Raw genomic sequence first — 13985 nt, 5'->3', positions numbered from 1 at the left:
CTGGGCCAGGCCCAAAGGAAACACGAATGATGCCGACTGGTCTCTCTCTAAGCCATCACTGCGAGCGCCCATCGTGCGGTACGATTCAGGTTCCAACTATGCGCGGTAACACGGCCCATGTCAGCTGTTATCGGGCTCTGCCTGACAGTCCTTGAAGTGTTGCTTCAGTTTGGCGACCTGCATCGTGGAGGCCCCCCTCTGCACCGCACTCTCCTCACCCTTCGTGCGCATTTGCGATCTGAAGGTTCACGCGCCACCATGGAGGTCCGACGGGAGCTCAGGAGGATGCCCAAGGGCGAGCGGTGTCCGGAATGTGGAAGCCAAAAGTGGTATCTCCAGGATGGACTGCGGTTCTGCGCCCGCGGCCATCAGATCGAGGTAGGTCATACCAAGTTTGGACCGACATATCGCAGACCCGATGCTGACACGCCCGTCAGGGTTTCATCCAGTTTGATCTCGGCGAGGAGGAGGACTCTGGCCGGATGGGCACTGTGGCTCGCCGAGAGAAGGAGGTCAGGGAGCAAGAGAAGAGGCAGCTGACCGGCGCCGAGGGCAAGCTGCTGTATCTCGAGGCCCTGCAGCTGCTCCTCAGGAACCAGGTACTGTGGCTCGTTCGCGTCAAGGGCTATAGGGAGGAGCTCGAGACTGTCGTGCGAGACCTGTGGGATCTGCGAATCCGCGGATCCAGGCCTCTAGAGCCCACCGTCGAGGACGCGACAGAAGCAACCTTGAAATTGTTCGACTCTCAGTCCCCTGCTGGGGAGGGCAAGCCTACTTGGAGCTCGAGAGCCAGAGCAAATAGCTGGGATCCGGACCGCGGTGCTGGCTGGCCCATGCCCAAGATGCCGGATACGATTGGACTCTGCTACCTTGGCTGCTTGCTCCTCAGGATACCAACCCGATTAGGCGAGTTGATACAGTGGACGAACCGGGGCGGCATGCCATACAGGACGGCTGTAGGTTTGCCTTCCATCCCACGTTGTCGTGTGAAGCTCACAATGTACAGTTTCACGATCTACCACGCGAGATACAAGACCGCATGCCGTCGACCTATGTCACGGCACTCAAACTGCCTTTCCGAACCGGTCTAACTGGAGGAGACCTATACTCTGCTGTCATGGACCTGGCCCTCTCATACCATCTCAACTTCAAAATGGTGTTCCCCGAAGTCAACGCCGTGCCAACGCTCATGCATTACGCAAAAGAGTTGGCACTACCGGGTCAGTGCGCCTTTCAAACATGGGAATCCTATTTTGGGCTAACACCTTGCACGTGCAGCCGAATCGATCATCGTCGCCAAGAGACTCGCGGTGCTGCTTGATTCTCATTTCACCTTTCCTACAGGCAGTCACAGGATTCGGCATATCCACCATCCGGAAATTCACATTACTGCGCTGTTGATCGTTGCGACAAAGCTGTGTTTCCCCTTTGAGCAGCGCCGGAGCTCCTTCTTGCCACCAGGGGAGACGCCTCTACCCAAGTTCGACTGGGAGCGCTGGAAAGGCGGTCAGACGGCCACTACCTCCGAGCCTGACGATAGGAACATACGCTTTGGCACAGCCACCGAGAAGGAGGTGATGAACATGACCGATGAAGAGTTGGACGAGTACTTTTCCTACATAGCGAGCTTCACAGACAACAAGAGTGAGTCTCCCTATTCTTGCCTCATCTGGCCCGGTCACACTAACCAGAAAGCAAGACGAGAACCCTATAACCAACTTTTTCCCACCTGTGCCAACATCTGGCAGCGCACAATCTGTCCCCGATCCTACGGAAGAAGAGATTCTTGAGAGGTCGCGAGATGTACTCTGTCAAGCGGTGCTACCGACTCAACCCAAATCTAGCGACTCAGAGAACACGCCATACGAGGCATTCTTTGATGCCCAAGACTTGTCGGACACGGCAAGATTCTTTTACAAGGCCGCAGGTACTGTGAAGCCCAAGACGTGTCATTGGAGCGACGAATCTAACACTTGGCAGGCAAGGTCGCTGGGCTTCCCTTAGACGTGGTGGTGCGAGCAGCGTACATGTTGGAGCGAAGGATTGTCTCGTGGCAGAAAGGTCAATCCTTAATCCATAACTCGTGAATAAGCGAATAAAGCCAAGTGAAATCTACGGCCCAAGGAGACACCATTTGTAGTGCGACTTACAAGAGCCAGGATGAGCATCACCAGGACGCACTCGGCCACAGGAGACTCTGCTCCGCCTCATGTGGTGGCCAAACCAATGGACTAGGCCAGCCGGCCCATAATAGCGTAGAATCGCGCCGTGCTGTATCAAACAAGTGCGCAGTGGGGTTGGGATGATGCAAGTGACTGGTTCCTGTGGGAGGTGTCACGTGGTCGGGCATCTGACCTAGGGTTTTCGTGCGTTCGCTGTGCGCGCCCCACCAACTTTGCGCGCAAGACTCGCCCGGCGCTCCGAATCTTCACAATCGTCAGAGTCACCGTCACCAAAATCAGTCAAGAGTACGTCTCGTCGCCGCAACCCCGTGAAACGCCCTCGAGTGAAGATGCTGACCTTTTACCACAGTGCAGATGTAAGCCCCAACCGCTCGCAAGCCGATTAGCGACCCGAACACACACACCCCACCGTACCGTACTGACCCTAGGTACAGTTTCGTGAAGACCCTGACGGGCAAGACCATCACCCTTGAGGTCGAGTCCTCGGACACGATCGACAATGTCAAGTCCAAGATCCAGGACAAGGAGGGCATTCCCCCGGACCAGCAGCGATTGATTTTCGCCGGCAAGCAGCTCGAGGACGGCCGAACTCTGTCCGACTACAACATCCAGAAGGTGCGTGGAGCTAGGCAGATGGGATCCCAGACCGACTACTGGCATCGCATTTGTCGGAATGGGATTTCTGTCATGGGGGCTCTGTTGGGATGGCTTGCTGACTACTTCGACAGGAGTCCACCCTGCACCTGGTCCTCCGTCTCCGTGGTGGTATCATTGAGCCCTCGCTGAAGGCTCTGGCCTCCAAGTTCAACTGCGACAAGATGATCTGCCGCAAGTGCTACGTACGTCCAGCCCCCCGCTCTGGCTCCGGGTAGACGGCGCTCGAACCGCTGCAGCCGAGCGTATATGTGAAGATGGGTGCTGACTCCGTCACCGATAGGCCCGCCTCCCTCCCCGTGCCACCAACTGCCGCAAGCGAAAGTGCGGCCACACCAACCAGCTCCGACCCAAGAAGAAGCTCAAGTAAAGGATTCACCATGGATGTGGCGTCTTGGTTTTCTGGTATTACGGGGTTGGCATGGACAAGAGGCGCTTCACGGTTGTCCAGTCCGGCTTTGTTTGTTCCACACTAGCATCTGCTGCTCAGGCAATCCCGTCTAGACCATGCCGATGAAGGCTTTTGTCAATAAGCAGCTCTTTCTCAGCAAGTCGGCGAGCATCGTAGCAAGAAGCGTGACACGGAATCATTGAGTCTGGAGATTTATGTGAAGACCAGCCGGGCCCCAGGAGTGTTTTCCCAGCCACAGGTGATGAGTAGAGAAACTCTTATGGCAGCCGGTTCCCGGGCACCAGAATTGGGCACACGTTTACATTCGTTTCACACATGTGGCAAAGTGGTCTCTGGCTCTGCCACGGGAGCTGCCGTAAGTAGACTGAAGCTGCATCGTAGTTCTTGCGGTGTTCTTGGAACGCAGACATGTGAACGGTCTAATTCTCACATCCTCTCTCTCTCCTCTTCCTCTCAAGCCAATCAAGTGATTTCAGCAGCAGCAGCAGCAGCAGCAACACCTAATATATGAAAATTACGGGGTGCTTGAAGCTTCTCACAGCGCAAGATAACGGATAATTCTCGCGCCTGGCCCGAGGGGGATAGTTGAGACAACACCGGGCCACCACCAGGCCGGGTAAAGGCCGGCGCCGGGATGTGGCACGACACCCCTGGCGCCACGGTACGTACTGGTTGGTGGTACCCATTACGGACGAGGACCTGGGCGAATGGTGGGTGTTGTTGGACCTTGACCTCTCGTGTGCTGGCTGACGACACCTTGTCCCAAGCGAATTCAACAGCATCCCACCACACCCGTTGCCCGCGATTCTGTTTCGGCGCTTTCTCGCCCTTCGCCCCGGGGCACGGCACTTGGTTAAAACACGATCACTGCCATAGGCCATCTCAGGGCTAGAACTCATCATGTCCGGCTCCGGATACGACGCGGTGGTGGACGTGGACGACGAGGTGAGCAACCGCGAGGAGGGCCGGAGCTACAATGCAGCTCGCGGCGACGCAATGAAGCTTGTCCGCGCGCTTACATGTCTTCCCGCAGGGCGACCTCGGTCACACAGACCTTCAAGAGGACCTCGAATTCCACAACTCCAATTTCCACGACGCAGCAGCCGGCGGCCGAAAGGGTGCGCCGTCGAGCCTGCCCCCGCCCGTCACGGCCCCGTCGTCGTCGTCGTCGTCGAAGCGCTTCCTCTGGTCCATGTCCTTCTACGCGCAGTTCTTCGACGTGGACACATCGGCGGTGCTGTCGCGCTGCTGGGCGGCTCTGTATCCGCGGGCAAACTTCCTCGACGTGCTCGAAGGCAACCCGGACCTGTATGGGCCGTTTTGGATCGCGACGACGGTGGTCCTGATTCTCTTCCTGGGTGGCACCATCAGCCAATACCTTTCAACAACGGGCAGTACGCCATTTGCGTACGACTTTAGGCTATTGAGCGGTAGGTCTAGGTCCCGCGCGCATTGGGTCGTGGAGGCGGGGAGGCTTGCATACTTGTTTGCTAACCAGCGGGGGTTACAGGAGCGGCCGGCCTCATCTACGGGTACACGCTCTTCATTCCGGTGGCGCTGTTCCTCGCGCTCCGATATTTTGGCAGCGAGTCGGCCAACCTGCTCGAGTGCTGGGCGCTGTACGGCTACTCGAACCTCATCTGGATCCCCGTCGCCGTCATCAGCTGGTCGCCCATCACCATTCTCAACTGGGTCTTCGTGGGCGTCGGCTTCGGCATGTCGGTGGCCTTCCTGCTGCGCAACCTGTACCCCGTCCTGAGCGCCACGGATCGCCAGGTCAGCAAGGTGCTTCTCATCATCGTCGTGGTCCTCCACGCCGGCCTGGCACTCACCATCAAGATCCTCTTCTTTGCGCACGGCAGCCCTGTGGCGCGTCCCCCCGGAGAGGGCGGCCCGGACAACCAGACGGGCGATAAGACGCCTCCGAGAATGTTCTGAGAGTTGTTGGGCGATGCGCGTTTTAAGAGGGTTGGCTTCCTAGCTGACATGTTGCTTGAGCACGGGTGGGAGCCTGCAGCGTGCGGCGCCAAGGACCGGGACGTCTGCAATTGCGAGGGGAGGGATGGAAACAAGATGCGCCACAGGCACCGCCGAAGGTGTAATTACACCTGTATTTTGTACCATACGGAGAGCGCAGTTTGTCTACTTGGGCGGCGCTCATTGCTGCTGATATATCAATGCCGGTTTTCGTCGACCCTAGCTCTCTCTGGTCGTGTGTTTCTGTGTCCATCAAACTTGGTCGGGTGCTTTACATTCGGGGCGCATCAGAGTTGTCAAATCTCTTACCGCCCGCCCCATCTTGCTCCATTCTCTCAGGCCTGCCTGCCTGCACCCTAGGTGTGATTCGTTCCCGGCCTCCCCCCCTTCCCATTCCTTTTCCCGTTCCCTTCCCCCGTTGAGACCGTCTCGACCGGCCCGCCCTTGGCCTCCCAGTCCAGCCAGCTGCCCGGGTACTCGCCGACGCTGTCCCAGCCCGCGTGCTGGGCCAGCCCCGCGGCGGAGCGCGCTCGCACGCCGGCCTTGCAGTAGAAGAGCAGGTGGGCGTCGCGGGGCGGGCGCTCGAAGCCGTACATGTCCTGGAAGTCGGCGTCGGACACGTGGAAGCTCTGCACCGCCGACGTGATGGGGATGTTGACGGCCCCGGGGATCTTGCCCGTCTCGTGTAGCTCGATGGGCTCGCGCACGTCTTTTTTCCGACACGTCTCTTGGTCAGTGGCGTGACGACGACGGGATGTGTATGGGGAGGAAAACACAGGGGCGGGGAGGGGGGGGGGGCTTTGGTTCCGGTTCCGAGTCCATCACGTACCGACTATGACAATCTGCCCGGACGACGACTTGCGATCCCCCTCCGACTCCGCCGGCTCGTCGCCATCCGCAGCCTTGCCCTCCTCCACCAGGCGCTTCACCTCCTCGAAGCTCCAGAGGCGACTCCCAGGCACCTCGCTCCCGGCCTCACCATCGCCACTCTCCGAGCGCCACCACGGCTTGTTCCTCCCCACGGCACTCCCACAAGTAAAAGGCCTCAGCGCCGCCGCAGGTGCCACCGCCTTCGCCGTCGCGCACCTCGCCGCCGCAGCAGCATAGACAGAAGCAGCAAGGGCACGGGCGGTCACCGGCGGCGCCCCGCCCATGCCGCCCGACACCGCCCGCGCCGCCCGCGCCAGCGCTCGTCTAGCCGGTACAGCAGCCATTGTCGCCTACGTACCTACGCGCACAAGGCCCAGTATATACTCGTCCCGAGTAGGTGTGACGTGTGCGTCCGGCAGGGAGGGAGCGTGTCGCCGACTGAATACGTTTTGCTTGTCGCCGGGTGTGAAAAGGACTGACGATCGAACGCGCGGGGAGCTCGGCGTCTGTCTCGCGGGCTCGATTCGAACGCCCAGATGGAAAAGCCAATGCACCAAATGTCGCGGGGTCGACCCGAGGAAGGTATGCGTGAGGATATGCCTCGTGTTGCGACGTCAACACGACGGAAGCTGTCGGGTGTGCAGAGGCAATGGGTCGGCTGGTGGTGTGTTGAAGCCGGTCGGAGCTCGGAACGCGCACCACTTTTGTGACGTTCATTTCGATTACTAGCCACGCTCGACGGCGCAGGACCCTCCCCATCCTCCAAGCCGGCATGGCCCCCACCCCAGTCTACTACGTTTGTTACCAGGTATAGTGACTGAGCAGCAGAGCTCGACCAGTTCCGATATTACGTCGGCGTATGCCGTCTTCAGCCAGCTCAGTTTTGCGAGCAACATCTCACTCCCCAGCACAAGGCACGCGAGTTCACTGCACGGCCAGCTCAACCTCGGCTTCTAAAACTCCCCGTTGACGCATTGAAGCACGATCCAAGTCGTTTCCACCATGTCTGGGCCAATCTCGCCGTCCCGACGCGGACTTTTCCTCGCGCCGTGCCACCGTCAATACGGGCAAGACGGACCGCTAGTATATACAATAGTTGTTGGCCCAGCTATTACAATTAGGTATTCCTGAAAGTCTTCCCATGCATTTGCGCCAGGTCCCCCGGATTGTCGTTGCCAGGGGGACTCTATACACCATCCACTTCACGCTAATCTGCCATCTTGAGTCGTACCCGTCGCACCTCACACGTCTCCTTGTGCGTCGTGCAAAGAATGTGATAGCCACATCTTGCGGTCTTTTCCATCTAGGTGATTCCCTGCCAAACGCCCGCGGCAATGCAATCACTTGCGCTCCTCAAAAGTCAGAGGGCAATCATCCTGTGAGGTAATGTCAGCCTCGCGTCACCAGCGACCGAAGAAAAGCTCCATCCTCGTCTCGCCACTGGCTTACCTTGGGAAATATGGTGGCAAAGACCTTGATCTCCTCGGATAACGGCGTCGGATGGTGCGTCCAGTTGAGCTGCACCGACGCCTTTCCGAGAAACAGAGCCAGGTTTAGCTGCGCGTACACTTGGCCGAGGCAGTAATGAGGCCCGGTGCCAAACACGAGGTAGTTCCTGGCACCCTTGACCTCGGCGTCGCCGGAATAGTATCGCTCGGGGTCGAAGTGGTCGGGGTTCTCGTACACATCAGGGTCGTGGAGGGCCATGTACGTCGTAGGGATCAGCATCGAGCCTGCGCGGGCACGCCCTGTTAGTCGACCAGAGATCAAACCGCCTGGGTGGGTGCGCGATAGCTATGCACCATGAAAAACTTACCCTTGGGTACGGTGTACGATTCAGTGATGGGGAACGGCTTCTTCACCATGTAAGGAACCATCAGAACAGGCGGGCGGTATCGGAGAAGCTCGCGAACGACGGCGCGGGTATACTTGAGAGATTCAAGCTGGTCCATGTTCAGTTCGGCATGGATGTTCCCGTTGCGAACTTGAAGGTTCTCCTCGCGCACACGATCCAAAACGTCAGGTCGCTGGGCAGCAATCTGGAAGAGCCAGGTGGCAGCGCTGCTCGTGGCATCTTGGGAGGCGAAGAGGAAGGTGAAGACCGTCTGCGAGATTTCGTAGTCGTTGAACATGCGCAGCATCGGCGAGGGCTTCTCCATGCCCTCAATCTTCTCACCCTTGGCCTCGGCCTCGCGGCAGCGCTCCGAGTTGATCATCTGCAACACCCAGCCATCCATGATGCAGCTGACGTCGCCGCCCGCGGCCATGCGAACCTTGCTCTTGGCGGCACACTTTGCGAACTCGGCCAGGACCATGTCGGCGGCCTTCTTGCCGTACCACGTCCTGGTGAAGGGGATAATGATGGGGAAGTTGACGAGTTCGAGGGCGGCGGTGATGAGGTAGTAGTCGTCGGCAATCTTCTTGACTGCTTCGTCCGAGATGTAGTGGCCGACAAAGGTCCGGCACGAAACAGCGCACATGAGCTCACGGAACTCGGGCATGAAGGGGATGGGCTTGCCATCGTTCGCCTTGGTGACGTCGAGGAACTTCTTGAAGTAGCGCTTGTATACCTCCTCCTGACCAGGCAGGTAGCACTCGAGTGCTTTCCGGGTGAACAAGCCGTTGAGGCCCTTTCGGAAGTCAACGTGAGCCTTGCCATCGAGGAAAACCCAGTTGTCGTGACCGAGAAGCTTATGGGCAACGTCGACGACGCAAGGCTTGACGTATGCGGGAGAGTTGAGGACCTTGCGAGCCATGTCTCGTGTGGAGGCGATCACGACGAATCTGGCGGGTTGGAGGACGAGTCAGCCACGGCAAAAGTCAAAAATTGACTCCGTCAAATCGTCATATGTAGTTGGATACCAAGACTGCGACTCTGCCTAAAAGAATGACCGCAGACATACTTGTGGAAGACGGAGACGCAGCTCAAGGGGCCGCTGGCCCATTTGGCGTAGTATTCCTCGAACTTGGGGTCCATGGACTGGAGGAAAGGTCCGATAAAGGGCATCTTCCAAGCTGGGCCGGCGATGGATCCCTTGCTCAATATGTAGCTCACTAGTCGCGCGGGAAGTTGTCAGTATGGATCACGCTCGAGACTGTGATGGAGCTATCGCTTCGAGGTGTGAACAGTGAGCAACCTACTCTGGTCGTAAACAACACAGACGGCAAAGATGGTCAGGAGAAGAGCCCAGGGGCTAGCCGTCGTGATGGCGTCGACGACATAGTCGAGCTGGGGCGGCATCGGGACGCCGCCGTACTTGGCATTGGCGAGCACCGAGGTGAATCCGGGCGAGGAGGCGTTGGCGGCGTCCATTGCGTGAAGAGGTGCCCTGCTGCGGCAGGCTCGGGGTGCGCAATGGGTATATCGAGCGAGGGCGGCGGTTACGCGTGCACCGAGCGGATAACAATCTGTCGCGGGAGAGCTGGCGGCAACGTCTTGACGTGTACAGACGTGGTGGGAAAGGGGGAAAAGGAAGAAGCCTAGAGAAACGAGCGAAGGGACTGAACCCCGGAATGACAGGCGGAGGCGCAAATGAGTGAGACGGCAAGAGAGTGAAGAGGCGCCGTTGAAGCGGGTGCATGGGCCCAGGGACGGACCAGGGCTGGGCGGGAAGGGGGAGGGACGCTGCAGGGAAAAAAATCACAGCAGTGGAATTCGAGTCTTCCATGAGGTGGTGGGGGGGTGTCACAATGTACCGGTACTTTGATGTCCCTGGTCCCTGTCCGCACTGCTGGAGACGAACTGACTGGCTGGTGGTGCCGCTCGGGTTTGTCAGTGACCCGGGCCGAGAGGGTCGCCGTGCAAGTGCTTGCTCCTGCTCCTCCTGCCAATGCTGAGATTCCATGGCGGCAACCAGTGCACTCACTGGCAACTGAACTGATAACGAAGTAAAGCAACAATATCACAGTACAAGTGCTCCGTAAGTACTACCTTGAATGATCTTGGAGGAAGCGCTGGGCGTTGCAAAGGCAAGAGCTGCTCTACACTGCCCTGCCCCGACCTACGGGATTAGTACTACCCTCCCTGCCTCCCCTCCACTGCCCTCCTGGCATCCATGGACTCGATTTCTGCTGTGCCCTGCCCCTGCCCCTTGGGCCCGCTGCGCAGGATGCCGCGGGTGTGGCGGAAGGAATTATGTCGCCGGAAAGCTGTCGACGATGGCAATCGCAACCGGCGAAGCCAGGTTTGCTTCCGAATGTTATGTGCCAGCACGTGTACAGGTAGCACTTTGCACTGCTAGGATGCCTTGCCTTGGGGGATCATACCACGTCTTAATTTACCTACTGGAAGGGTTTTCCCCAGGCTTCCAGAGCGAGACAGGCACAGTGGCACAGGGTGTCTTTGATTCCCTCCCCGTCCCCAAGACAGCCATTCTAGTGGCATCCTGGGCAGTACGGTACGGTACCGCGAATCGAATCTCGCGCGCGTCAGCTTCTCTTCTCAACAGATGGATGAATCGCCCGGGCTGCCCAAGGTATGGATGCAACCGAGCCCAGGCAGCACGCGAACCGTGGCAGGTGGAGCCCCGGCGCCCCAGAGGAAGAGCCTCCCATCGCTCCTCCTGCGGGCGGCAATCTTGGACCCCGACCAGGCCACCTTTTTGCCCAGGTCCCAAGTATAGGTACTTCTCGTACTCGGGTGCGAGCTGCCATTTTCTGCCACACACACAAACACAACACACACACCACAAATCCGCTTTACACTTGGCCTGTCTCAGAGGCGCGCAGACAGGCAGGCATTGCAAACCACGCGCTACGTGTACGTACCTGCCAGAAGCACTGGATGTGCCTGGCCTCTGCGGGGATGGACCCCTTTCTCGTGCTTAACACCAAGAGAAGCGTCGTCTCTCTTGGGGAGGACGCCCAACCACGCGCTGTCGATTACAGAGAGACGGCTTGTTGACGCCCCGGCCCCAGGCTCTTTCTTCATGACACCATCCCGCCGCCCAGAGTGCTGCAAGTGGACGGGGGCGGCCCCAGCGGGAATAGGCGGGCGGGAAACTGAGCACTGAGACGTGTCTCACGACACGTCCGCTCACTGGCCTCTGGACCAACTCAACTGAGCTTGTCCGTAACAGACAGATGCTTGACAAGCGGTGACGGATATTTTTGGGCTCGACAGTCATTTCTGTTCCACCGTACGAAGTTCTTGGTCCGATTGTTGGCATACTGTAATCGCCGACAACACACGACTGTGCCTTTGGACCTGTGCTGAGCATGTGACACAATGGCACGATGCTGCTGAGTCGGGTCGGTGATTCATTAAGTAGCCCAATTGTGCGATGGCGACAACGCATCCCGTCTTGTTAGCGGAGGGCGCATCCCTCTACACCGCCCAGCATGGCTGGCACCCGTGGTGTGCCCGGTTGGTCCGGATCGATACGAATACGAATTATGTGGCGCCTCCTCTCAGGGGCTGGGAGTTCGTGTGGCTGCTTGGCTGGGCGCCCGGGAGGGGGGGGGGGGATGTGGTAGGGCGCTGAGATGGCTTGCATCGTCGATTCCTCCCCGGGCCTGGCGGCGTGGTCCCCCCACGCAAGCACCGGTCCCGGCCCTCCGACTCGGCATCGGGGCCGTCGAGCCAGGCTCCGGAACCTCGAGGGCTGCGTTCACATCCCGGGGCCGGCCACGTTCTCCGGTGTCATTGTAGGGCTGGTTAATCGACGCGGAGCCTTGTGCCGGTGCGGATGCCTCCCTAATGTTCCGTTGGGCGCCCGACACCGGCCATGACTCCGAAGCTCATGCTCGTGTAATGCTAGTAGTAGTAGTTGAGGTATTGCCTGCTCCCCAGGCAGCCGGCATCACAGGCACAGGAGCCGCTGACTCGACATTTGCTTTCCCAGCGATCAAATCACGTATTGCGGCAGGCTTTGCTTGGGCAGTTGGCTACTCATGACATGTTGGGTCGTCTCAGATGCCACACACGCTCCGGTGCAGGTACATGTGCTGGCGTCTCAGCTGCTGAGTGTGCCGCGAGGCTCAAGCTGCCCGTACGGACCGCAGCCATCGCGACGCGGCAGTCCTTATGACGGCGGTTGCGAGAGGTAGTCACCGCGTCATGCGCACATGGGCTGCCGAGCATATGAACGAAAGCAAGAATCGGGGTCTCGGGCGGCCGGGATTGCGTCATGGGGCGCGCGCATTTACGTACCCACCGGCGACTACCCTGCACCTAGTCTCCCCCTCTCTCGCGGGGAGCCAGAGTCGCAAGTCAACACAAAAGAGGCAGCTAGATAAGGTAAGTACCTTAGGTAGGTAAACGTAACCACTGGCGCGGCGGCGACCGAGTAATAAGTGCTCAGGGCGACATGGGCCCGACTTTTTGGACCTGCCCTGCTCCGCTGACAGTAGCAGCCGCTCGGTCGCCACTGCCACGCATGATACGTGTCGCCCGTGATGGCTTGCAGTAGAGCCATACCTAAGCACCCCTTATTAGGTATAATACCCGCCCACCCTGCTGGAGCTGCACTCCGTCGTCGTCGTCATCATCATTATCATCATCATCACAACCACCGTCCTCTTCTACTGCCTTCGCCCACACGCTCTTGCAACGTACGAAAACGCCCATTCTCTCTATCAACAACCACCAGAATGCCTAGCTACATTGTGAGTTACAAAACCCATTGTCATCAAAGACGACGCCTCGCTCATTACACCGTGCTCGATAGGTCACCTGCAAGGACGACGCGACCCCGGACCAGGTCGAGGCGTAAGTTGGCGGCGCACCTGCTCTCGCGATTTTTACATCTCTTTGTCTCATCTGCTGATGGGTCCATGGCTTCACCTTCATGTAGCGCCAAGAAGCATGCCAAGGAGCAGGGCGGCACCATTGGACACGAGTACTCGCTCATCAAGGGCTTCTCGTCAGTCTCCACGATACCCGTCGGCCTACACGTGCATCGCTGACCCTGGCTCTTGTCCACAGCGTTTCCTTTCCCAACGACGCCATCACGACCCTCGAGAGCCACGAGCACGTCAAGGCGGTTGAGAAGGACGGCCAGATGCACACACAGTAGATGGACGGCGTCCTGCCCCCTCCCCTCGCGGGGGTGGGTGATGGTGAACGGACCCGCACGGATGATGCCGATGCATAATACGATGCCCCGTGGTGCGGGGGCCGCTGCGGTCTGGACGACTGGAAAAGCCAGTCGCAGACTGCACATGACGATGGATACAACAGTGTACACGCCACGAGTGATAGAAGCAAAGCATGGAACATCGTGTTTGATCGCGCCGCTGCAGGTGATTGCTTGGATGCACGCGTGTAGGCGCGCCTTGGCCGCTGATGCCCCTCACTTGGGGTGGTGGCCGTGACGTAACGCGGGCGCCCACCTCCCATATGGGGCAAATCGCGACCAGTGGGATGCTCCCGCTGCGATGTCGTGCCTCGGTGGCGGCCCTGTGTCACGTCTGCCGACTTGAAGTCAAGTCAGGTAGTGCATCTCCCTCTTGCAAGGCAACGTACCTACTTATCTTATTAAGAACCACATAGCCCTTGCGTCTGCAAGCATCCAGGCAGTGACACCTGCAGGCTTCCTCGCAGAGGCGGACCCGTACCGCTGGCTGGGAGCCAAGCTGCAGGCTGCTCCAATCACCGTAACGTCGGTGGTACAGTACAGTAATTATACTTCGGTGTACAGTCTGCTTTTAGCCCGGGCTCGGCTGGTCGCGGCTGGCAACCACCGCCCCGGGCCGCGCCTGCTCCGGCCAATTGTCCTGCACGCCGACTTCATTCGTCGTGTGTCAGCAACGCTTTGTGCTTTGGTCAACTCACCACCGTACGTATTCCGTCCCTGCATGCTCCCTCTCAGCCTTCCCCAACGCTTGCGCCTCCATATCCTTCGTACACGCCCTCGCCTTAGGCCCGCAACGCCGACCGCTCGACATTC

General features: G+C 58.9%; 5 protein-coding genes across 5 annotated transcripts; 3 read left to right on the top strand and 2 right to left on the bottom strand.

The window, feature by feature from the left end:
* The first annotated feature begins 53 nt into the window (after positions 1–53).
* JDV02_010872 (uncharacterized protein) lies at positions 54–2185 on the top strand. Its single transcript, XM_047992614.1, has 6 exons — positions 54–378; positions 438–956; positions 1007–1220; positions 1279–1644; positions 1700–1927; positions 1981–2185. The coding sequence occupies exons 1-6, from the start codon at positions 118–120 to the stop codon at positions 2085–2087; spliced, it is 1695 nt and encodes a 564-aa protein (XP_047845542.1). The 5' UTR covers positions 54–117; the 3' UTR covers positions 2088–2185.
* Positions 2186–3995: 1810 nt separating this feature from the next.
* Positions 3996–5548, top strand: JDV02_007984 (uncharacterized protein). The gene is made up of 3 exons (XM_047989539.1): positions 3996–4194; positions 4283–4679; positions 4760–5548. Exons 1-3 carry the CDS (start codon positions 4150–4152, stop codon positions 5185–5187), a joined length of 870 nt encoding a protein of 289 aa, XP_047845541.1. The 5' UTR covers positions 3996–4149; the 3' UTR covers positions 5188–5548.
* On the bottom strand, positions 5355–6781 carry JDV02_007983 (uncharacterized protein). Its single transcript, XM_047989538.1, has 2 exons — positions 6056–6781; positions 5355–5935 (listed from the first exon to the last, which is right to left on the bottom strand). The coding sequence occupies exons 1-2, from the start codon at positions 6438–6440 to the stop codon at positions 5583–5585; spliced, it is 738 nt and encodes a 245-aa protein (XP_047845540.1). The 5' UTR covers positions 6441–6781; the 3' UTR covers positions 5355–5582.
* Positions 6782–6935: 154 nt separating this feature from the next.
* On the bottom strand, positions 6936–9718 carry ERG5 (Sterol 22-desaturase). Its single transcript, XM_047989537.1, has 5 exons — positions 9238–9718; positions 9000–9150; positions 7913–8880; positions 7546–7829; positions 6936–7472 (listed from the first exon to the last, which is right to left on the bottom strand). Exons 1-5 carry the CDS (start codon positions 9407–9409, stop codon positions 7437–7439), a joined length of 1611 nt encoding a protein of 536 aa, XP_047845539.1. The 5' UTR covers positions 9410–9718; the 3' UTR covers positions 6936–7436.
* A 2774-nt stretch (positions 9719–12492) lies between these two features.
* On the top strand, positions 12493–13112 carry JDV02_007981 (uncharacterized protein; the record flags this gene model as incomplete). The annotated part of the gene is made up of 4 exons (XM_047989536.1): positions 12493–12702; positions 12765–12805; positions 12891–12959; positions 13022–13112. The coding sequence occupies 4 exons, from the start codon at positions 12493–12495 to the stop codon at positions 13110–13112; spliced, it is 411 nt and encodes a 136-aa protein (XP_047845538.1).
* Positions 13113–13985: the final 873 nt, after the last annotated feature.

This window comes from Purpureocillium takamizusanense, chromosome 7 (genome assembly GCF_022605165.1).
Source record: "Purpureocillium takamizusanense chromosome 7, complete sequence".
NCBI lineage: Eukaryota > Fungi > Ascomycota > Sordariomycetes > Hypocreales > Ophiocordycipitaceae > Purpureocillium > Purpureocillium takamizusanense.
Note: the sequence above shows the minus strand (reverse complement) of the source record. Positions and strands in the feature narration are given on the sequence as shown.

What these genes read in the sequence shown, in the direction of transcription:
- ERG5 (XM_047989537.1), bottom strand. Translation starts at nt 9,409, where the DNA reads ATGGACGCCGCCAACGCCTCCTCGCCCGGATTCACCTCGGTGCTCGCC. An exon ending in TGCGTCTCCGTCTTCCACAA is followed by an intron (nt 8,881 to 8,999) that starts GTATGTCTGCGG and finishes CCAACCCGCCAG; the next exon opens with ATTCGTCGTGATCGCCTCCA. An exon ending in TTGCCACCATATTTCCCAAG is followed by an intron (nt 7,473 to 7,545) that starts GTAAGCCAGTGG and finishes ATTACCTCACAG; the next exon opens with GATGATTGCCCTCTGACTTT.
- JDV02_007983 (XM_047989538.1), bottom strand. Translation starts at nt 6,440, where the DNA reads ATGGCTGCTGTACCGGCTAGACGAGCGCTGGCGCGGGCGGCGCGGGCG. An exon ending in CGGGCAGATTGTCATAGTCG is followed by an intron (nt 5,936 to 6,055) that starts GTACGTGATGGA and finishes GTCGGAAAAAAG; the next exon opens with ACGTGCGCGAGCCCATCGAG.
- JDV02_010872 (XM_047992614.1), top strand. Translation starts at nt 118, where the DNA reads ATGTCAGCTGTTATCGGGCTCTGCCTGACAGTCCTTGAAGTGTTGCTT. An exon ending in CCCGCGGCCATCAGATCGAG is followed by an intron (nt 379 to 437) that starts GTAGGTCATACC and finishes CACGCCCGTCAG; the next exon opens with GGTTTCATCCAGTTTGATCT. An exon ending in ATTCTTTTACAAGGCCGCAG is followed by an intron (nt 1,928 to 1,980) that starts GTACTGTGAAGC and finishes AACACTTGGCAG; the next exon opens with GCAAGGTCGCTGGGCTTCCC.
- JDV02_007984 (XM_047989539.1), top strand. Translation starts at nt 4,150, where the DNA reads ATGTCCGGCTCCGGATACGACGCGGTGGTGGACGTGGACGACGAG. An exon ending in TGGTGGACGTGGACGACGAG is followed by an intron (nt 4,195 to 4,282) that starts GTGAGCAACCGC and finishes GTCTTCCCGCAG; the next exon opens with GGCGACCTCGGTCACACAGA. An exon ending in CGACTTTAGGCTATTGAGCG is followed by an intron (nt 4,680 to 4,759) that starts GTAGGTCTAGGT and finishes CGGGGGTTACAG; the next exon opens with GAGCGGCCGGCCTCATCTAC.